Consider the following 22,385-nt stretch of genomic DNA (forward strand, 5'->3'; position numbering starts at 1 on the left):
CATCCATCCATCCATCCATCCATCCATCTTCTTCCTCTTATCCTGGGTCGGGTCATGGGGGTAGCAGCTTCAGTAGGGAGGCCCAGATGTCTCTCTCGCCGCACCAATCCGCCGCTCCATCTTCCACTCATTCGTGAACAAGACCCCAAAATACTTAAACTCCTCCACTAGGGGAGGACCATGGTCTCGGATTTGGAGGCACTGGTCCTCATCCCGACCGCTTCACACTCAGCTGTGAACCGCTCCAGCGATAGCTGTAGATCGCGTCCTGATAAAGACAATAGAACCACGTCATCTGCGAATAGCAGAGACGCAATCCTAAGCTCCAACTCCGGAAACGAGACCGATCTAGACCAAGCCATTGAATATATTAAAATAGACTAGGGTGAAATGGTGACATTTTATCTTCATATCATTTCCTTAGGAAATATATTTTGATGTATTTATCAGGAAGTTCAAGTTTCTTTTAATTGCACAAACATGGGTACCAAACTGCCCTGCCTGGAATAGACAATAGGAATACTCATCAGTTTCCTCCTCTATTCTCAACAGTTCACAATGTTTTTATAAGAAGCATTGCCACATATTGTTGGCAGTGCACCAAATATGAACATGATATGTTTATATATATATACGTACAAAATCCAGTTTCATATTTGCAAAGTTGCATTACCGGGAGTTGAATCTAATGTCCTGCTTGGGTGATTTTGGTGAAAAAAGTTATTGTGTGACTAACCTTTTCTGGCTGCCCCCTGAGAAAAGGAACAAGAGATAGGAAAGAGAGCAACTCCTCAGTGATGCACACAGGCTGCTGACTTTGAGATGCTAGTCACAGCTGAGTAGTAAATAACACCAGAGTCAATCATCCACAGCAGCTCAAACATACATGCGGTTAAGATTACATTTAGACATCGGTATGCATTGACACTCGCGCTAACACACACATGCATGCACACAAACATGCAATGTGAGAATCATGTTTATTGATGGCGTGTGCCTGAATTTGTCAGATTGGGAGAGGCTGTCCATCAGGTCACTGTGGTAGTCATTAGCAGCAGAGCGTAGTGCCAAAAACCCCTGAACGCCTTCCAGACAACGGCTCAGGCATACACATACAAACACTGCTATCTCCGCTGAATTGTAAGTTAAGTTTTTATTCGATTCCCCGACACCTTCTCTCCTTCAGACGCGTAAACACACAAAGAGTACAGTCAGTTTTTTCTCACTTTCATCCCTGCTCACACTTCACTACCCATCTTACTTATTCATGACGCGGCTGCAGCTGAGCTTTTTGCTCAGTTACCGTTTGTCATCTCCTCCATCGCATTCACCGCGCAGTACTTTTGACATGACCTGATTTCCCATGCATTTTGGCAATTTTAGCAGGCCAGACTCAGAATACACTCACGGTAATTTTGCTTTGCACATTGTAAATCGGCAGATGGAATTCATGTGGGTTCAGTCGGGCTAAATTAGCTGCAATAGGAAGTGAGCAAAATTGACACGATTTGCCAGGTTTGAGTTTGATTCTGCTCAATTCTATTCTCTCCACTCATCTCTCATTCTATTTTCCATAACATAACTTTTTGTCTGCATTACCTCTACATATTTTTTATCTCAATTTGCTTTTCTTTGTTCAATTGGATCTATAATTTTACTGCATCTTCCACCTTTTGTCTCTTCATTCGCCCCTTGTCCACTGCCACCTCCTCCACCTCCTCCTCCTTCTCCTTGTGACTCATCTTCTCATCTCCCCTTTTCTTCTTCTCCTAAACTCCCAGGGCCCAGACCAATGTGTAAAATGCCTTCACTTCAAAGATGGGCCCAACTGTGTGGAGAAATGCCCCGACGGTTTGCAGGGTGCCAACAGCTTCATCTTCAAATACGCCAAGGCCAACAACGAGTGTCATCCCTGCCACGCCAACTGCACCCAAGGGTAAGAGAGGAGAGATAAATGAAGATCAGCTTCAAATCTTTAAAAGTTGATGCATTTATTTTATCTGTTCAACTGCTTACTGCAGTTCTTAGCAATATGTTGCCCCAACCTTTTAAGATGTTAATAAATTATCCTCTTCCAGTCGAGGGTACAGTTCTTTGACCCTAAAGGGGTAAAACAGATTGACTGTTAGTGAGGCGGCAGGTTGCAGACAAATGGTAAGAGGAGGGGAGATATGAAGCCAGGGGTGGTGTGTGTAGATATTTGTACCGGCCTGCTCCTGCATATCTCTGAAGGCCCGTCTTACCCCGGTTTAAGATTTGGCAGTAAAGGTGAAACAATTATCAGAGTCAAACATTAAAATATGCATATTTAATTCATTAGGAATTCCCAACGGAGACAAAAGTTACATTACCATTGTTACCTATGTGCTTCTCCCAGGCATTGCAGCTTTTGTCTGATCTAGGTTTTGCAATGACACCCTTTTAATAAATTGGCTGCCCCTCCAATCTCTTCAGGAGGGGGTGGTGTCAAATTTGGGGCTATCTGTCCGAACAAAGAGGCTGTTCTTCTCGGTTAGGGGTCAAGCCAAATGACCTATCCCGGCCATAAACAAAATCTGCATGTTTATCTTAACCTCAAAGGGGGAGACAGTCAAAAACCATGCATTCCTCAGTTCTTCCATACGAATACCTGATTAATATAACAACTAAGATATGTATTAGTGATGAACTTGGGAAACAATAAAGCAGATACATCTAACAATGGGATAATTGAACAAGAGCTGCATTCACAGAAGGTTCGGAAGGATCAGAGCTGTATGATGCATTCTTGGAGCTACAGGACTCATGTCTTACAGGAAAGACAAAATATGTTTGGGTTGTGCTAATATAATAAAGAGGCAGTGTTCTGTATGGTTTGGAAATGTTCTTCACATATGCTAAATGGGGACAATTTTTTTCACTAATTTTGTACATCCTCTTGAAAGCATTGTATAAACGTAATTTAAAATTGGAATGTTTGTTTTTTTTCTAAAGATTTTTCTTCAAACATTATCATCCCCTTAAAAAATGTATTATCCCTGTTTTCCTTTTAGTATTTTTTTTCCATAGGAAAGCCTTATTTGTCCTGCTCCTGTTTTTTTGAAGGACATTCAAGTTTTAGCTCATTGTATGAGCAGACGTAATGGCTAATCATAATTTTCCGTCAATTATAGGCATTGTTCAGTAAGTGTTTTGAATATTTCTACATGCCTGCTCCAGCAATATCCATGGCTGGAGGTATTTTTGGACCGGTCAACATTCTCTACCCAAAACTATGATGAAGAATTTTGTATTATCTTAAACCACAATGAGGTAGGTCTGCACAGTGGAACATTTGATAGCATTGCAGCCTTGCAAACAAGGAGGTCCTGGGTTCAAACCCAGATCTGGGATCTTTCTGTATTGAGTTTGCATGTTCTCCCTGTGCATGCGTTGGTTCTCTCTGGGTACTCCAGCTCTCTTCCACAGTCATTAACATTTGGTTATCTGGTATCTCTAAATTGCCTTTAGGTGGGATTGTGTGTGTGTTTGTCTGTATGTCTGTGTGTGCGTGCATAGTTGTTTGTCCTGTTTGTCTCTGTGTTGCCCTGTGATGGATTGGCGACCTGTCCAGGGTGTACCCTGCCTCTCGCCTAATCACTGCTGGAGTAAGACCCCTCACACCACCCCAAAAACCTTAAAGCTAAGTAAAAGGGCTGCTTTAATGTGACCCAAAGTAAAAGATAATAAACTCAATAAGAAAGCTGCCCTTTTCTATTTGAGCCAAAGCTGATAGGGCAAAAGCTCCATCCACTCTATTCTGAGTAGTTTTGAAACAGTTTGAAAAATCTGAAATCCATTAAGGCTGCACAATATGTCGCAAATCTACCGCTATGACAGTCTCACTGTTCACATATCCCGAAGAACTCCCTGGAGTGGAGTAAATGTTAACTAACTATTTAAGTACCATCAGTTCAGGCTCTCTGTGCCTCTTATACATGTTTTTTTTGACACTTGTTGCAGCATAAACAGTTCTATAAGGTAAAGAGATAGTAAAGTCAATAAGAAAGAATAGCTAATTGGTCCTCCATCCATCCATCCATCCATCCATCCATCCATCCATCCATTCTTACTTGAAATGAAAACAACAGGAAAATGGCATTGTTTGTTAGGTTGTCAAATCATATTCTTCCATATAGACACATTTACAAATATTTGGATTTTGCATTGGGAAGAACTTGTACACATTTTTCACTTGAAGATATTAAAACAGCTAAAAAATTGTCCTAAAGGACTCATTATCAAAAGATTGTCCCCATTAGTGTCTTGAAAAAGTCACCTTTCAGGAGTTTGTGTTTCAACAATGAAGGGAGTCAAACAGCTGTGTGTTGAAACTGTAACACAACGATTTATAGTTAATTAGCTCATTTGTACTCCGTTTAATTGACAACAAGGCAACTCTGACAGAGTCTCACTTGTCACCAGTTTAATTCCAAAGTAAGCCAGCTCTCCTAATTTTCTGGCCAATTTGTTGTGTTTTGTGTGCTCTGACACAGTGATTCAGGAAATCTTCTCCTGTGTCTACCCTGCTGTTCGAAAGCCTCAACACAAGGATCCAGATTTAATGAGCAGTGACGAGTGCGCCCTAATCACTTCCTGCTCACCTGCTGTTCCCATCACCTTTCACTGAAACACCTCTCAGTGGTAGAGACTGTTCAGACAGTCAGGAAACAACATGTACACTTTACACTTTTTAAATGAAAAATCATCATTTGTTTAAAGGCGGATCATTAAACATAAATATTTTTGCCACCTTAACATTCATTAGCATTATACTGGAGAATTGTCTTGCTTTACTTGGTCAATATAGACTTTGTATTTACCTATATTTTTTCTTTTGATTAATAGCCTTACTTTTGGAAATACCTTCTGCTATCCATCTGTAGGAGCCCTTTTTAAATGTACAGATGTTAAAATATGTTTAGAATGGAGTTAGTAGTAGGACATAGATTCCAGAATCTGTTTGTCCAACAGCACTTACAGCATGCACAGTTGGAAAAATAAGCAAATTATTCTGTTCCTTGTTAATGATTCAAGGAGCTGGCACTTTTACACAGGGCACCAAATAGCTGGATTGAAAGTTGCTTGTCATTTGCAAAACCATCCAAAAGTCAGTCCAAGTAGCTGGAGAAGGTCAACTGAGAGCTGACAGTGGGGTTGTAACAAGTTATCTTGACATGGAATATCATGATATTTGTAGTCAAAGTGAAATTTTTTTCAAGCCCTATCCAGTTGCTATTCATGTTATATGGTTTGTGAAGTAAGAATTGACAAATAAAGACCAGGCTGACACTTTTAAATGGTTTCAATAGTAAAATCTACCCAAATCCCTAGAGATGAGCTTGGAATGCACTGACTGACCCAAAAAACTAACCCAAATCAGCCGTCGGAAATGATTAGAACAACTCAAAGAAGTCACAAAAAACATGACTTCATGTCTCCGATGAGCTTTAAAGTGAAAAGCAATTTTGATGTTGGTTAAAACAAAACAAAAAAACGTTCCAGCTTTGTTTGAAGTGCTATCCCTGTTGTTTCTGGGTTATATTATTATTATTTAATAAAGTATGGTGTAAAATGAGCTACATAAAGCTGGTGCCAGAGGAGCGTCCTGCCCGAAAGGCTCTGCAGAAAACCGTGTCGCACCAGAACATATTAATCTCCATGCCACCCACACTGACCTGACACTGTGTCTTCACCTACAACACAACATCACACCTAGTGTATTTCAACCACGTTCCTGTTTTTCAGGATATACACAAAAGTGGCTTGTATCACCTTGTTTCTTAATAGTCTAGATAATTGTAATTACCTTTAACGGAGATTCAAATCCTCAATTTCATTTTATTTTTGTAATAAAGCTTTGCTCCTACAGTTCAATAACAACCGAATGCTGACTGGTTTCTTCAGAAAACTAGGTCTGTCAAATATCACACGAAACAAAAGCAGTGCCCTCCAGCCCAAACACCTCTTTCCTGTCACCTTGACAAATGGTCAGCCGTGCTTCCATTTTCCGCCGGACCCTCGCAGCAGAGACGACTGATTGACATGGAGGAAAGACAACATGAGGTGTGCTCATAACCTGTCCCTGATTTAATTGACGTTCTTTCTGGTTTCTCTGCTGTGCAGGTGCATCGGGCCAAGACTCCAAGATTGCGTCGGGATGATGGACAGGTAAGCGATCTCCAGATACATTTGTGATGCAGGGACTGGGGAGCCCACCGTCAGGTTCTGCCAGAACTTGTTAAAGTACTTGTTATAAGCCTGTTCTTCTAGATGCTCATTAATAAGAGGGGGATGTGACCTAGAAATATTTTGTATGCTTGCACCAAACTTTGGGCCCAGTTAGTAAATAGACAACTTTCCAGAATTTCAATACATGCATCTTTATCAATAATGGTGGCTCTACAAGTATTATCCCACAAAGCCCAATTTTTTTTTTCCATAGTTTGATATATTACCTGAAACTAAAGATCACCTCTTCAGTTAGATCAACCACGTTGGTAGTTTGCATTCTGTATTACAATGGAAATATGTATTTCTTATATGAAATACAAAAGCAGAGTGGGCTCTAAAGGTATTTTATAACAGAGAAACAAGCACTTCCAAAACATGTGATTGTGATTTGTATCATAAACTGCTTTTTTTTTTTTTACTTATATGTTTCATTCAAACGTCTGGTGTAGGGTCTTTCATGTATCTTCCTAAAAATGGATTTTACGGAATATAGCAAAGTATTGTCAGAGTTGGGATTACCCTGTCTATGTTTCAATATATATTTCTGATACCTTTATAAAGATAGTAAAGTCCCAGATTTTATTAGCGTAGATAAGCATGATCAACATAATGAGTAGGGATCAAACTACAAAATGCAGTGTAGAGAAAAGGAGAGTAAAGTCTTTTCAGGGTGAGGAGGTAGTCTATAGTGTCTTATTATGCAGCAAGACACATATGGACTCATTCTGGTTCTCTTCAGCCGTATCTCATGTCCACAGCCTTCTTGGAAGGCTCTGCTAGCTCTTGAATAACCCACGACTCCTCTACTTGGATGACCCGTTGAGTTTGTGGACTCCCTCTCTTTGGCCTTGACTGGTGCCAGGAGGGTTTGAAGACTTTGGTCCTGGGGTGGCTCTCCACTGCAAACAGAGGGCTTTGACCCCCCCCCCCCTCCCTTCCACAGCATTTTCTTTATTTTTTATTAATATCTGGTTTCAGCATCGAAACCTCCAACAGTGAAGTAAGTTGATGGTTCCAGAGAGCATGTAAAGAGCCATCACTTAAATCTTCCATGCAGTTCGGACGCACCACCTGAAGCCACGGTTTAAGCTTCATTAGGTTAAAGGTGCGGTCACAAACAGCACAAATAAGCATGTTAGCACATATAAGACATGTCCACGCCCCAAAGGACATGTCTGTAGGTGCTTGATGATTTAGCTAAAGCGCTATACACCAAAAAATATTTTGATGCTGCTGCTATTACACCCAAAGTTGCTAACATAATCAATCATCCTGCAGCAGTATTTAGAATAAGGTAGGTACAAATGCCTAAAAATATCTGAGTAATATTGTCAGTAGATTTAAATTCAATTTTGAAACAAATCAAAATGCTGCTCTTGTGAAAAACGACTAAACAACAGCTAAGGTTGTTTAAAGCAGCGAGTTGCTGTTGTGAGTTTGATTGAAATATGTAAATATCAAACAGAGGCCATGTGCCAATCTTAAGCGGAAGAAACAGGCGTCAGACCATTTAACCTTTTACCAAGGAGGAGTTTGTGGGGACTCATTTCTCTGAGTTGTTACGACGGCCTCATCTCCTCTTTCTCATCTGATGACCCCGTGTCACGCTTCCTGCTGTAAACCATTTCCTCCTAATTCAGGGAGTCTTTTCTCTCATTCAGTGCTGCCACAACCTGTTATTTGTCTCACTGTCAGTTTAGGTTGTTTTCTCTCTAAAACGTTTTCCACGATCACTCATCTTATTCTTAGAATTTTATAGAAAATTTTCTGTTTTTGGTTTCTTCTTGTCTATTCTCTACAATTCCTCCAAACTTTAGCATTACTATTCAGCACATCGCAGTACATCTAATTATGTCTGAACTCAGAGCCTCTTTCTAAATTTCCCTTCTCTACGATCGATGTGGCAAATGCTGCGGCACCTTGCACCGTCATACCGAAGCAGGACCTGAGTCTTCCATTAGTGGGTAATGGCTTTTGCAACTGATAGACTTTTGAACTTTAAGTTTTGAAGCCGGGAACATCTGCCATTGCCAGGAGGGTGAATATGGAGCAAATAGGAAGAAGAAAAAGGGAATTGCGGGCACAAAGAGTAATATAAGGGCAGGATTTAATGGTGGCTTAAATGTACCTACAAGTGCATTTGCTATATAAATGGCAAATACATTAGGGGGGTCATTAAGGATTAGAAAGAGCTTTTAACACTCAACCTTTTACACTTCCTTAAAGTAGATTTTTCTTCAAAAGTTGGAAAAACATCTTGTGAAGGAGAGGTGCTTTTAATTGTTTGATTGGTAGAATTGTTCTTCACCTGAGAAAAAGAAAAAGTTTAAGTTATAGTTTTAGAGGATTCCTCATATTGATTAAGAAATGAAGAAGGTTAGACTGTGGTAATAAAAGCTATACCTCCTTCCATAGACTAAGAAAAATCATATGCTGTTAAACCCCTTTTCTTGACCTGCGAAAATGGAAGAAGCCCTATATCTTTGACCTCACCATGTGTTCCAAATCTGAAAAGCTTTTGGGAAGCCTTATTGATTTAACGGTAAAAATATGTCAATTTTCTTTCAACTTTTTGAAATAAAATCTGGCTTCTGCTAAAAATCTAGAGATAGTTTGATTTAGAATAGCTAATGTAGTTGAACTTATACGTGAATGAATGGAATGATTACACAAGTTCAATGATTTTCAGAGACAAGTCATACATCAGAATAACAATTTCCTTTTTTCAGGTCAGGATTAACAAAATATAATTATTTATTTCCTAAATGCCAGAATAATAAGACACTGAATTAGAAATGTTAATGTAATTTAATTGTCTGATTTATTGTCCAGCCATAAGATGAAACGTGGCACTGCGAAGGTAAATATCCAATTTACATACATACACCCCTACTAATATTTGTTAGGTATCTGTTAGTAGGTTTCACCTTGATCACTGCTGCAAGTGCCCAGCATTACCCTTGCTGAATATTTGACCATTTTTCTAATCAGAACTAATGGAGCTCATATCAGTTAGTTGATTTCCCTCCAAAGACCGGGATTTTAGGCATGGTCTAAACATTTTCAGCAGGGTTGAGGTTTGTACCATTCCAGAAGCTTGCTGGTGACGTGCTTTGTCCTTTCTAAAACCAGTACTGTTGGCTGTTTTGTATCATTGTCCAATTTGAAAACCCATATCTATCAAAGTTTCCCTCATCTGACTCGAACTGTCCTTTTCAGATAAAAACAAAATATTTGGGTTCAGAAGTTACCCAGGAACTGCCTACGTTTATGTCTGTACCACCAGTCCATATCACTGTGCACTGTGAAGCAAGTTTTGTTTTTGCCAACAAAGGGGGTGGCCTCTATCCCAAAACTGATACACCTTCTGTGGTTGCAGCTACCAATATGACTCTTCTGGAGAAATGTTTCATGGTCAGAAAAAATTGGGAGCAGATCATTTAGAGGACTCAATACGAGGCTTTTAAACCTAAGCATGCTGTACCAACCTTTCAATTACAGTGAGGGCACCAACATGCTGTGGGCTGCATCTAACAAAGTGGAGGAAAAGATTATGAAGGAACATCTCCACATTTAGCCAATTTCACCTTAAATAAATAGAAACGTAACACCTCGGTCACAGTTGGGTGTTTTAATATGATGAAGATCTCAGACACACATCAAAACTTGTTGGGAAAGGGGGAAACAGTTTCAAATTTAGCTTCTGCAAGTTGCATTCTAAAGTACCAACCTCAACCCTGTTAAAAATATATATAGAAATGCCTAAAAGCTGGTTCTTCCTGGGTAGCCATATCTCCAGCAAATTTCGCTGGAGAAGTTTGTGGATGGCAGCAATCCATATAAATGCAAAGCTGTGCGGACAGGAAACCTGAAACTTAAAAGCTCATCTTTATCTTATAGGATAAATCAACTGTTTTTTTTTTTTTTTTAATTACAGTCATTGTCAAAAGTTTACAAGTTTTAAAACAAAATAATAATCTTCCACACTTTACTAAATGCAACCTAAAATGAATAAAAACTGTTCGATAGACAATTATAGAAAAAATGTGGAGAAAATGCTTAAATAGATTGCAGAGCTACTAGTAGCAGCATTATGTTACAAACCATTGTTTTGCATTTTAAGATGTCTGAGGGAAAAAAACAGTGCAAAATAAAACCGAGTCATAAGTCCTCTCAAGATTAGCAAATATTTTCAATGCGTTTTTAATCACCAAAGCCCTTTTCGCTCTTTATTCTTCGACAGTTTAAAGGGCTGAAATATCAGATTGAATGGATATTAACCAATTAACTACAGTTAAAAAGCAAAGTACTCAATAAATCTTTTTGATTTAGGTTGAGAGTCAAAGGAGACATGAATTTGGTCCAAGATTCTCTGAACCCAAAGCCTTCTGCAGCAAGAACAAGCCCAATCGAAACAACTGGATCTGAAGGACTTTTTGGTGCTACAAAGAATGTTTACAAGCTGGGATTCTTGCCATGGGGGTTGCTGTCTAAAGTTTCCCTTTGTGCTCTGCTTGCTTTTCACTTTGTTTGAATCTGTAAAGGACTTAAAGAGAAAATATTAAATCCTCTTAAAATATTGATGTTGTTTTTTAAGGCCTTTTTGAATTGGCTCTTCAGCACAAAACAATTTCTCAGTAAGACTTTCCAACAAAATGTCCAAAAATCTTTGTATCTCTGTGAGAAACTAATTCAAAATTATTTTCCTGCAGTGTTGAATGGCATATTTAGGTATCGAAAATTAGCTCTTCAAGTATGCAAACTGCAGAAACACGTTTTAAATGTGACTTGGGGTACTGGTGCCAGATGTTCTTTCAACACATTGTTTGCTTCTCAGAGATCAGCATGGATAGAACTAGAGCTCTAGAGTTGAGTTTGGAGACAATTGCAAATTCCTTATTTAGGATTCCAGAGATTCTATGTCTTCTTTAGCAAAGTAAGTTGACACTGTTTGAACTTACTTGAATGTGTCTTAATACTTCACCACTTTTACAGATTGTCTTTTTTTGTGTGCGTACCTATAGGACACCCCTAATAGCAGCTGGTATCATTGGTGGGTTATTCATCATCGTCATCCTGGCGCTCAGCGTTGCTGTTTATGTTCGACGCAAGAGCATCAAGAAGAAGAGGGCTTTGAGGCGCTTCTTGGAGACAGAGGTAAGAGTTAAATCCATAAAGACATAAAAGACTTGCTGTAGGCAAGACTTCAAAAAGGTTAAATAATGCCTTTTATAAACTTGTGAGTTGTGATAATTCATTGTTGTGCAATAACAGGCAAAGAAGAGACTGATTATTGTAATGTGCGATCTGTGGTAAATGAAAATGTGTGACGTCATCATAGTGTTGGTTATGTGTCCCACATTGTCCCTGACAAGCATCCTGTTGTCCCACATTTAGTTATTTGACATCTGGTGACCCTACGTCCAAGCCTGCAGAAAGATTTCAATTTAATGTCATTGCTATATTCTGAAGTTACTAGGCAAGGCAAGGCAAGGCAAATTTATTTATGTAGCATACTTCAGTAGAAAGACAATGCAAAGTGCTTTACATGATTAAAATATAGGCAAATAAAACAGAATAAAAGCAAGTTGGAACAAAATGTAGAAACAAAATAAAACATGGGAGAATATAAACTAAAAGCAAATTTTAAAAGCAGTTAGACTACAAAGTTTAACTAATAATGTTTCAGTAAAACAGTTTAACTAGAACAGTCAAAGGCAATCCTAAACAAATGTGTTTTTAATCTCGATTTAAAAGAACTCGGGCTTTCATCACTTTTACCGTTTTCTGGAAGTTTGTTCCAGATAAGTGGAGCATAGGACATAAATGCTGCTTCACCATGTTTGGTTCAGCGTCTGGGTATACAGAAAAGACCAGAACAAGAAGATCTGAGTGGTCAAGAAGGTAGATAGAGCAACAACAGGTCTTTAATGTATTTTGGTGCTAAGCCGTTCAGTGATTTAAACACTAAAGGAAGTATTTTAAAGTATATTCTATAGGATACAGGGAGCCAATGTAAAGACTTCAAGGCCGGGGTGATGTGCTTTACTTTCTTAATCTTAGTGAGGATGCAGGCAGCAGCGTTCTGGATCAGCTGCAGCTGTCTGATCCACTTTTTAGGCAGACCTGTGAAAACACTGTTGCAGTAATCAATTCTACTAAAAATAAACGCATGGATTTGTTTTTCCAGATCCTGCTGAGACATTAGTCATTTAATCCTGGAAATGTTCTTCAGGTGATGGAAAGCCAACCTTGTAACTGTCTTTAGATGCTTTTGGAGGTTCAGGTCTGAGTCCATCCCTACACCCAGGTTTCAGGCCTGATCAGTGGTTTCTAGTTGAAGCGACTGAAGCTGTGTGCTAACTTTTGATCGCTCCTCTATTGGTCCAAAAATGATTACTTCAGTTTTGTTTTTATTCAATTGAAGAAAATGTTGGCACATCCATGCATTGATTTCTTCTAGGCATTTACTCAGTGCCTGAACTGGTCCATAGTCACCTGGTGACATGGCGATGTAGAGCTGTGTGTCGTCTACATAGTTATGGTAGCTGATGTTGTTTTTTTATGATCTGAGCTAGAGGGCTTATGTAGATATTGAATAGGAGGGGACCCAGGATGGACCCTTGGGGAACCCCACATGTGATTTTTGTTATTTCCGATGTAAAGTTACCTACTGACACAAAAAAAGTCCCTGTCCTTTACGTAGGATTTAAACCAGTCGAGTGCTGGACCAGAAATGCTGATCCAGTTTTCCAGGCGCTCTACCAGAATGGAGTTATTAACAGTATCAAATGCTGCACTGAGATCCAATAGTGCCAGCACGGTGCTTGTTCCACAGGCTGCATTTATATGGATGTCATTAAACACCTTGATAAGGGCGGTCTCTGTACTGTGGTGAGCACGGAAACCAGACTGGAATACGTCAAAGCGGCTGGTCGTTGTTAAGAAGGTGTTTAATTGTTGAAACACAGTTTTTTCAATAACCTTACTGATAAAGGGGAGGTTTGAGATGGGCCTGTAGTTCTGGAGTAGAAGTTTGTCTAAATTGTTCTTTTTCAGCAGTGGTTTGATAATTGCTGTTTTAAGGAACTAGGGGGAAACTTGAGTCGAAAGACTAAACTGGAGTTTAGTCTTTCTCCACCTGCGTTCAGCTTTTCAACACTCCCTTTTTTCAGTTCTAACTGCTGAAGCACTTCTCCAAGGAGATTTTTTCTTCCCAGAAAAAAAAACCTTCACTTTCCTGGAGTAATGCAGTCAATAATATCTGAGACTTTAGAATGAAAGTTATCTACTAGCTCATCTACTGAGTTGCAGCACAAGGGTGAAGTAGAAGAGTAAGCTGGCATAAAAAGGAACATCTGGGCTTTGTGGAGAAAAAGGAGGGGTGTGTGCACTCTGGACCGGTGTCTGTGGGGATGACGGTTTTTGGTTGGATGTTAAAGGGGAGTCTCGTTGAGATCTGGGATGAATCCTCCTGTAATTCCAATGTTGTCTCTTGCTGTACTATTCCTCTATTTAGATAACACTCATAGTACAGCATAACTTGGAAAAAATAAGAACTTAAATTCAGTCTTTGCGAGGGGTTTTCAGACAAAAAAAATTGCCATCCAACAATGGCTGGCACTGTTGTTGAGATCAGCATGTCTCAGCACATAACCTCTAAATCCAATATTTTATGTTCTCAGAATTCAGGGACGATACTTCATAATATGGGCAAGGACAGACTTGCTAGGAGGACTTGGAACACTGTCATAACTGCTTGCATTTCTAGTACTCAGTGTTTCAGTTAATAGTTTAAAAAGAACAATCAAAGGAAACTCTAAACAAATGGGATTTTAACCTTTATTTAAAATAACTCAGGGTTTTAGCATTTTTGCACTTTTCTAAGTGTGGGTTCCAGATTAGTGGAGCATAAAAACTTCATGCCGTGGTGAGCATGAAACCTTGTTTTTGAGGCCTGGGGAAAACTCCTGACAAAGGAATGAGTTTATTATATGAATCATCAGATGTTATGACAGACAAAACTTTGTTAAAGAAATATTTGGGTAAAATGAGGAGGAGGAGCATACGTGACGTTTCATTTCTTCTAAGCTTTCATAGTAGATTTGGTAGAATTATGTCATGTCCAAATTTATTTTGAATGTGAAAAACATTGCTACTAATACTGTTGCAACATGAGACACATTGCTAGATCCATCTCTGCATAAGTGAGTGGACAAAGGAGTCATATTCCCTCCAATGCAGAGCTTTTCTGAAGATATGAAGACGGGTCAACTCCTGAATGCTTCTGGATGTCCAAGAGTGTGCAGAGATCATGAGGACTGTTATCTGCTAATATTATCTGACCATAATTGCAGAACTTATAAAATCTTGGCATCAGATGGGGTAGATTTATCTTTGCACAAAGGATTATTATCAAGAAAGGGATCAATGAAGCCACTTTTGTCTGTGGAAGATATCAGAGACTCTGGAATTCTACAAGAAAGACAAAGGACATCACAAGGCTGGTGAGAACTTGTAGTCTCTGATTAATTTGGAAATGTGAAAAAAACATTGGTTTGAGAGAACGAAAAAGACTTCCAACATTAAAGCATCTGTTGGCTGCTTCTCCCTAATTTTGTACTGGACACTTCCATGAATAAAGACATTCTACAGAAGAAACCTTTGCCAGGTATCTCAACACAATATGATGATCTGCGTATTTCCCAGCCTAATGGAAAGCTGCGTCACAATGTAAAAGTTTTGGACTTGTGGTCAGGAAACTTCCTAGATGTTAAACTCATCTCTAAAAGCAGGCAGAAAAAAAATGTAACAATCTGTGATTCAATCAATGCTTGGCCAAGACCATATGTTTTGTTTGGTTTTTAGGTGGGTTGTTTCTCTTATTTTAATTTTGGGAGACTCTTTTGCTCTTTTTATAAAGTTAGAAAAGCAAACCTTCAGACATCAAACCTTGAGCAGGTGCTTATCCAAACTGCGGTGTGCGTAGGAGGTTTTTAAAATTACGCATGTCTGCCATTGCCCATCGATCTGGCCTTGAAGGGGGTTCATTTCTTTGAAGCATTAGGCGGCGGAGTGGACTTTATATTCACAGGAGAAAGTCAAAGATAGTCGTGCCAGAGAGTGTGGAGTTTGCGTGCATGGCTTACAAGTCTTTCTTTTCCCTTGTCTTGTGTGGAGCCCCAGCAGTTATGTCATCAGTGTCATCAGTGTGGCCCACTCGGGGCAGGCTGCCTGTCAGTCTGCATTAGCGTAATTTACAGGTAGAAGCCGCAGTGTTATAGACAGCTGTCAGGCCCGAGACGTGGGGAGGGAGACCGCGGGGCAGCTTCTGCCTCGCCCCGGCTGTATGCATCCATCTTAATCAGCTCGCTGTGTTCCGACAACAGCTTGACCTAGAGGGGAAGCGGATTTGCTAATGCACTGTCACGGAGAAGGAGCTGGGAAGGTTCTGGCCAAGGGGGATTCCTTTTGCTCCTTTTGCATCTTCCTCAATTTATCTCTTTCTGAAGCTGATTTAGATTTCCACCTCTGCAGATTTTCTCCTGTCAGGATAGCACAAAGTACGGGGAGCCCCGTCATCTTCTCCGAGGATACTTAATTGGGGTGTAAAAGCAATTAGGCCTAATCAAATATTAAATGCTTCAGGTAGGTTGGCCTTAGGGTCATGCTGCAGGTTTAATCTCTCAACAGCGTGTGTGCAAACACATTAGTACATAAATCCTTAACGTGAGCGGCCTCTCTTTGTAGGTCACAGTGTTAAGAGCATAAAGAGAACAGGGAGGAAAGAGAGCTGTGGCTGAAATTACCCGTTAGAGTTTCAGCCTGCGGCGACATGAAAGAATCATTTGTTACAGTCATCTTAGCTGAAAGAGAACCAGTCCAGAAAGATCTTGGTTTTCTTTTTCATCTGTGGTGATTGTTCAAATGTTTGACTCTTTTGCTCATTTTCATTTGATAAAACCTTATCTTTTTAAAATTATATTTCATCCTCTCGGTGCAGTTTCTTGCAAAGAATTTGTATCACTTGAAGATTATCCCATCAGCCAGATCTTTGTGAAGTGCGAGAAAAAACTTACATGTTTTCTAAAGGTTTATACACATAAAAGACTAAAAAGTGCACCTAGCATTGGTTGTTGAAAAATGCTGTTCAAATTTCCCTTTTTAAAGACCCTTAGACCTAGAATGCTCCCAATGCACATCCTTCATTCCCCAGGGAGCAGCCCACTGCTCCCTGGGGAATGTGTTAAATGCTAAAGAGAAATTTAATTGGAATGTATGTTGCAATGACAGATAAAAATTATGTTATTTAAAAAAAATAATTACCCACAACACGCTGAACACACCTCCTACATGAAGAAACATGGTGGTGGCAGCGCAGAGGACAGATGGAGTCCTGGAAGGAAAAACTTTTAGGAGCTAAAAAACACTTGAGGTTTGGCATCCGTTGAAATGGTCGTATCAAAGTCCATTCTGATGTAGTCCTAGATTGGTTTGGATTTGACCTTAATACTTAAATTCATTATCGGATATTGGTATTTACTCGGGCTATCTTTGTCTGATATTAAATGAGTTTGATGATCTGAAACATTTAAGTAAGGAGCAAAGAGAAGACAGCTATGTGTCCCAAACAACAAGCAGCAGTAATTGCAGCCAACAGCACTTCTAGAAGATAAAAAGGGGACCAGAATGCAAAATTATGCCACAATTTGAAAAAACAAATGTTCCAACCGTGTGTCATTTTCCTTCCAACCCACAACTAAGCACTCCTAAGTGTTTGACTGTTGCATTGACATACGCTGAAGTTTTATAGTTCTAATGTGACAAAATGCGAAAGAATTAAAGAGATGTCTTTCTAAAAGGGACTCTCACAGACTCTGAGTAAAGGGAAAAAAAAGAGCAGCCTGTGTCAGACATTCCTGAGGCTCTTCTTTCAGCCTGATGACACTATAGCGCTTTGCACGGCCGGCGAACGTGGGCTCTCTATTCAAACGTATAATAGAGCTGACTCCGTGCTTGCGAAAGGATATCAAGCTTGTCTGGATGAGGGATTTTGGGACGGCAAAAGCTCAGGGACTCCCTCCATAACCCCCCCATCCCCCACCCCCCCGTCTGCCGCAGCTGTTTGAAAGAGAGAGCTCACCTCTTGTGTCTGCCTGGGAAAAGATGCCTCCAGTTGCGTGTTGTCAGAACGCGATCTGAGCATTCAGCCATTATTTCCATATCAAGGACACGTGTGAAGGCTTTCGCACTGTGTTGACTTGCAAAACACACTGCTAAATCCTTTCTTTATTGTTTTTTTTTTCTCTTCTGATTCCGCCTTCTTTTTTTATTTCCTCTCTTTTTATGTTTCTCACCTAGGAATAGAGAAAAAAATACCAAACCCCATAAGAGAAAGTCTGTCTCATCCTGTTGTGTCTTTGTAAGGAAGGCTCCCTGAAAACAAATTGCTTTTCTCCCCGGAAAGAACACCACAAACAGCGGACTCGCCTCGCCATTGCAGGCTTTAAACTTTGACCCCTGTACAATGAAGCGAGACTAATGCGCTAAGAATCGCCCTCTCCTTATTTCCTCAAGGTCCTCCTCCTCCTCCCTTGCCTCTTTGTGCAGAGATTGGGGATGTGGAAAGCTCTAGCACTGCTTACATGGGTTCCCAGTGTTTGGGGATAATGGGCGGGATCCAGTAGATAGGCCCTAGGCAAAGTGATATCATGAATTTTCAGACTAAGGCAGTAGAAATATAACCGACACTTAATAGATGAAATAAGCAGCCATATTTTATCATCCAGCCATTGTTTTCTGCTCATCTGAGGTGGTAACAGATCCAGGAATGAGACCAAGAGAACGCCATACTCAGGAATGCTTTTCCAGCTCACTGTCATATACCCTAAAAAATTCCCAAGTTATTAAAGATTAGGGCTGCAATTAACAATTATTATAATAATCAATCAATCAATCAGTTGATTATTTTTACGAGTAATCGTAAGACAAAAAAAAGTTTATTTCCACTTCTTTTTTTTCCAAAATAGAAAATTTGGAGCTGTGCAGGTCCTGGTGCGGGTCCACTGTATGCACTCAGAACAGTCACAACTAACGCACCTCCGCGCTTGTTGTTTCTTTCCACATGAAAAAGAGATAAACTTCTGTGGTTGTTTTATGGAAATTAATCAACTCTGCTAATGTCAGAGTTTCTACTTTGAAAAACGCTTGGAGTATTAAACGCACGTCAAGATCAGATTATTTTGAGCCCATAAAAACGGTGCATACGGAATACTTTCTTTCCTTTTAATCCAAACACATTTTAATCACATCAGGGTACGTTTCGCATGTAAAGAAACTCCCAAAGCACGACTACGGTCACGCAGGACTCCGCTTACAGTCCGTGATCCGAACGCTGTCAGGGTTTCCTCACTTAGAAATGGAAGTGCTCTTGAGTCTCTTCTCAACTGAATGTGCCCATAGAACCTCTAAATGGAGATATCCTGTAGGTGTCCTAATCTGATGCCCAGACTACCTCAGCTGACTTCTTTTAGTGCAGAGGAGCAGCAGTTCTACTCCGAACTCCCCCTGGATGGCGCAGTTTCTTCTCACCCTATCACCAAAGCCTTGTACACACATAGCCAGGTCTTTATAAAAAATAAATATCTTCCACACATTGTTTAAAAAAAACTATATACACAGAATTGTTTTTAGAAAAGTTTTTATCCATACAAGCATGCACAAATTCTCTACTGAGTGCTGTTTTAAACAAGCAGGGTTCAAAGGGGGCAGTGTACCCCAAAGCTAAAACCAGTGTCAGCCAAGTCAGAGTCCTTCAAAATAAAGGCAATGCTGAACAGCATGATTTTATTGCAAGGGAGATTTGGTGTAAAACAGCTGATCTTCCTCCTTTTGCGTGTCAATGTAGTTGAGCAGCTGAACCAGCTGTAATGTTTATAATGTTCTATTTTCTATCATGCTTTTACTTTTAAGTCTCGATACTGAGGTCAAGACAGGAAATGCTGTGTGGTGCCGAGGTAATGCTCGGCACCGCACATGCTGTAGATTGTTTCTCACATACATGTGCCAAACTCTAAAAGTCAGTTTTAACATGTCTACAAACAGGCTCAAAAACTGAGTTTTTAGAAAAGCTCCACTTTGGCTGGAGTTTTCCGAATAACTTGGTTTTAGAGATGTAAAGCGGAGTTTACGTGTGGATGAAAGGCCTAATCGCAAAGATATGCATTTGTTTTCCCAGGATCGGCTACGTGTGGAATAGGCCTAAAGCTAAACCAAGGCACCAAAGGATGAATGTCTTTTTCACTGCTTGCAGCCAGGATGTTGTCTTTCTGTCATCTCTCCTTACCTCATCATTACATGTGAGGTTTGAAACATAGGCAGTCCAGTTAATCTGGTCATTAGTAGTATCCCCCGTGATTTAAACACCAGGATACCAGAACTCCTCCGTTTAAAGCAAATGTTTTACTCCCAACCACTATGAGCATTCTCATAGTGGTTGGGAGTGTTGGATCTCCTGCTACCTCAGTAAACGCTCTGCTTTGCTGCTGGATTTACCACAGCCCATGTGTCTCAGGAACTCTCTCTGCTGCTCTACTGCCCTGCTGGATTTACGGCAGTCCCCGTGTCTCAAGAACTGCGCTGCTGGACGCGATACAGTGAAAACCTTAATTAACACCAATTTTTATTTTATGATGAGTCGGGATAAAGGGGGATGCATTATGCATACTATACTAATGTGTGGGCAATAAGAATTTGCCAAATTATTTAAAGCAGAGTGAAAAGCATTCATAGGTTAAGAAATCCTATAACTTTTACTGGCTCATTCATATTTTTACTTCCTCTTGTGATTTGCTCCCACTTTTGTAGTGTACCTGTGCTACACTACAAAATCTAGCTTCCGCATAAACAACTTGAAATTCTATTTCTATTTCTCCTAAGCATTGTTGTAGCTAGCGACAGTTTTATTAGCATATTTTCCTACAAGTATAATGGTGCATAAATACATTCCCCTATATTTTTAGAACATTATTTTTATTTGGCCATAATTTTAACAGTAACTTCAGCAAATAATGACACATTAAGGTGGTATGTTTGGATGATTTCCCTAAACAGTGGTTTTATTTAAAGATAATCATAAATTAATTCAGTCTCTGCTCTTAGCTGCTGGCTGAAAGGTTGCTCCATGACAAAGCTGTTTCACTTCAGTGTGTTTCAATTACAAAGCCTGACAAACCCAGCATTTTGACCGGGTAATGTGAAAATTAAAGCATACACCCGAGGGTCTTCGCAGCGCAAGTTCATGTTTGAAGACACTGTTTACTTCTTCAGCGTTCTGTAATTCCGGGAATGTATTCTAGCTGGAGGCTCGAATGCAGCGCTTATTTGTCCAATGAAGCGTTCGCATCCTGTCCACAGCGCCACCAGTGAAGCTCATTTGGCAGAGGCACTGTGCATTATTAGCTGGTAAATAAAGTGGCGTGTGTGCGAATGAGAGCGAGCTCAAGAGAGTCTTACTGGCCTTGAGTCTGTATTGTATTTAATAGACCTCTCCTCTCAGTCCAGTCCAGCCTTGTCCTAATGAAACAATAACAGCTACAGCCTGTCACCATCTGCTCTTATTACTGCTCCCACCGTCACTACACCCCCCCCCCCCCATCTCTTCCAGTCAGAGCCCTTCCATCACTTTCCACCTTCAGCTGCTCTTGTTTTCATTGCATTTGAGCAAAAATATTCACACGCACACAGATGAAGATAATTTCCTTTGCCAAAGCAGCCTCATGTGATGATGCAAGTAAGCCAAATGTCATCCTGATCAGCAGCTCTTTGAATTGTTTTACAACCTAGAACATAAGAAATGCAAAATGGACCTCATTTATGACATGCACATCTCGGTTCGTTAGCGGACATCCGGTAGTTTGTGTAAAATCAAACCGTTCAACTTTATGCAACCCTTTACTGTGTGATTACAGCAGCGGTCTACATACAAATAGATGCTAAACATGTATGCAGCTGCATAGATAAATGTGTACATGAATATGTAAGACCTTCAGGATTACAATTTTTTTTTCAGATACTAAACATTGCAAGTTATGTTCATATAAGCCTAATAAATGCTGTATGTTAACCTGTCTACACTCAGTTACACTGATAAAATATGCATGCATAGATAACAGCTAATCTGCATTGAAATCCATTGTTTATTGCTTGTGTTTGCATTTAAATGAAAATGAACTTTGGTCCAACTATTGGCATTTTTAAGATTGAAATGCAGCTTTAGCGAAAATTCAGACTGAAGAAACACTATTGCCTACCTCCATCAATCAGGGACTCATCCGCCTCCGACGCAAGCCAATCAGCTTTGAACTGCTCCTCCTCAAAGCCAATCAGCATCCTGGGTTCATCTTAAAAAGAACTCCACATCCTCATCTCGGCCTTGTCCTCAGCGAGCAAGCAGTGGCTGCGCGTGTCCGGTTTGGACTCTGTCGACCGGTTTCAACCCACCTCCATCCCCTTCTCCACCATCGTACCAAGCTTCGCCTGGCTTTCCTACGGTGCTCCTTCAACCTCGTTCCTATCAGAGTGTAATTCCTCCTGGACTCTCATGGAATTCCCAGCCACTCATTAAAACGGTCCGGCAGAAGACCGCCATGCTGAGCCTGGTTCTGCCAGAGGTTTCTTCCCAAGGGGGAGTTTTTCTCTCCACAGTCGCTTCATGCTTGCTCATCATGGACAGTTCATGCAAACCTGTGTTTATCAAGTTGGACATCAAGCTCAAACAGATCATCATATGGACTGAACAAACTTTGCTTATCTCCACTCCACCACCAGTTTCAGACCCGGGGGGAAATATCCCTATTCTCATACGCCTGCTAATGCATATTCAAGTATAATTCAGCGTGAATTTTTCCTGCCGAGGTCTGAGCGCCAAACTCTTAAAATATTGTATCAATAAAATTCTTCTAATTGCCTTTTCTTTCTGTGTGAGTTTTTCAGATTGAAATAAGCTTGTTGTTGCTTTTTTCATCTACAAGCAGTGAGAGTTTCTTACAGTGTTTTCAGCAGGTCTTGAGCTGTTGTTTATTTGCCTTTCTCATCATCTTGTAACATTTTCCTTTGGATTTTGCTTCCTATTT

The 22,385-nt window shown here is 40.1% G+C and overlaps 1 protein-coding gene across 1 annotated transcript in view; it reads left to right on the forward strand.

Moving 5' to 3' along the window:
- The window catches only part of LOC105931061 (receptor tyrosine-protein kinase erbB-4), a 67,529-nt gene that overhangs the window by 37,246 nt on the left and 7,898 nt on the right, over positions 1–22,385 (forward strand). Inside the window, exons 13-15 of the mRNA XM_036128538.1 lie at positions 1,782–1,936; positions 6,145–6,189; positions 11,277–11,409. Of these exons, the coding sequence (XP_035984431.1) occupies positions 1,782–1,936; positions 6,145–6,189; positions 11,277–11,409 (333 nt within the window). The remainder of the gene's footprint in view (positions 1–1,781; positions 1,937–6,144; positions 6,190–11,276; positions 11,410–22,385) is intronic.

The sequence above is a fragment of the Fundulus heteroclitus genome, chromosome 24 (assembly GCF_011125445.2).
Source record: "Fundulus heteroclitus isolate FHET01 chromosome 24, MU-UCD_Fhet_4.1, whole genome shotgun sequence".
NCBI lineage: Eukaryota > Metazoa > Chordata > Actinopteri > Cyprinodontiformes > Fundulidae > Fundulus > Fundulus heteroclitus.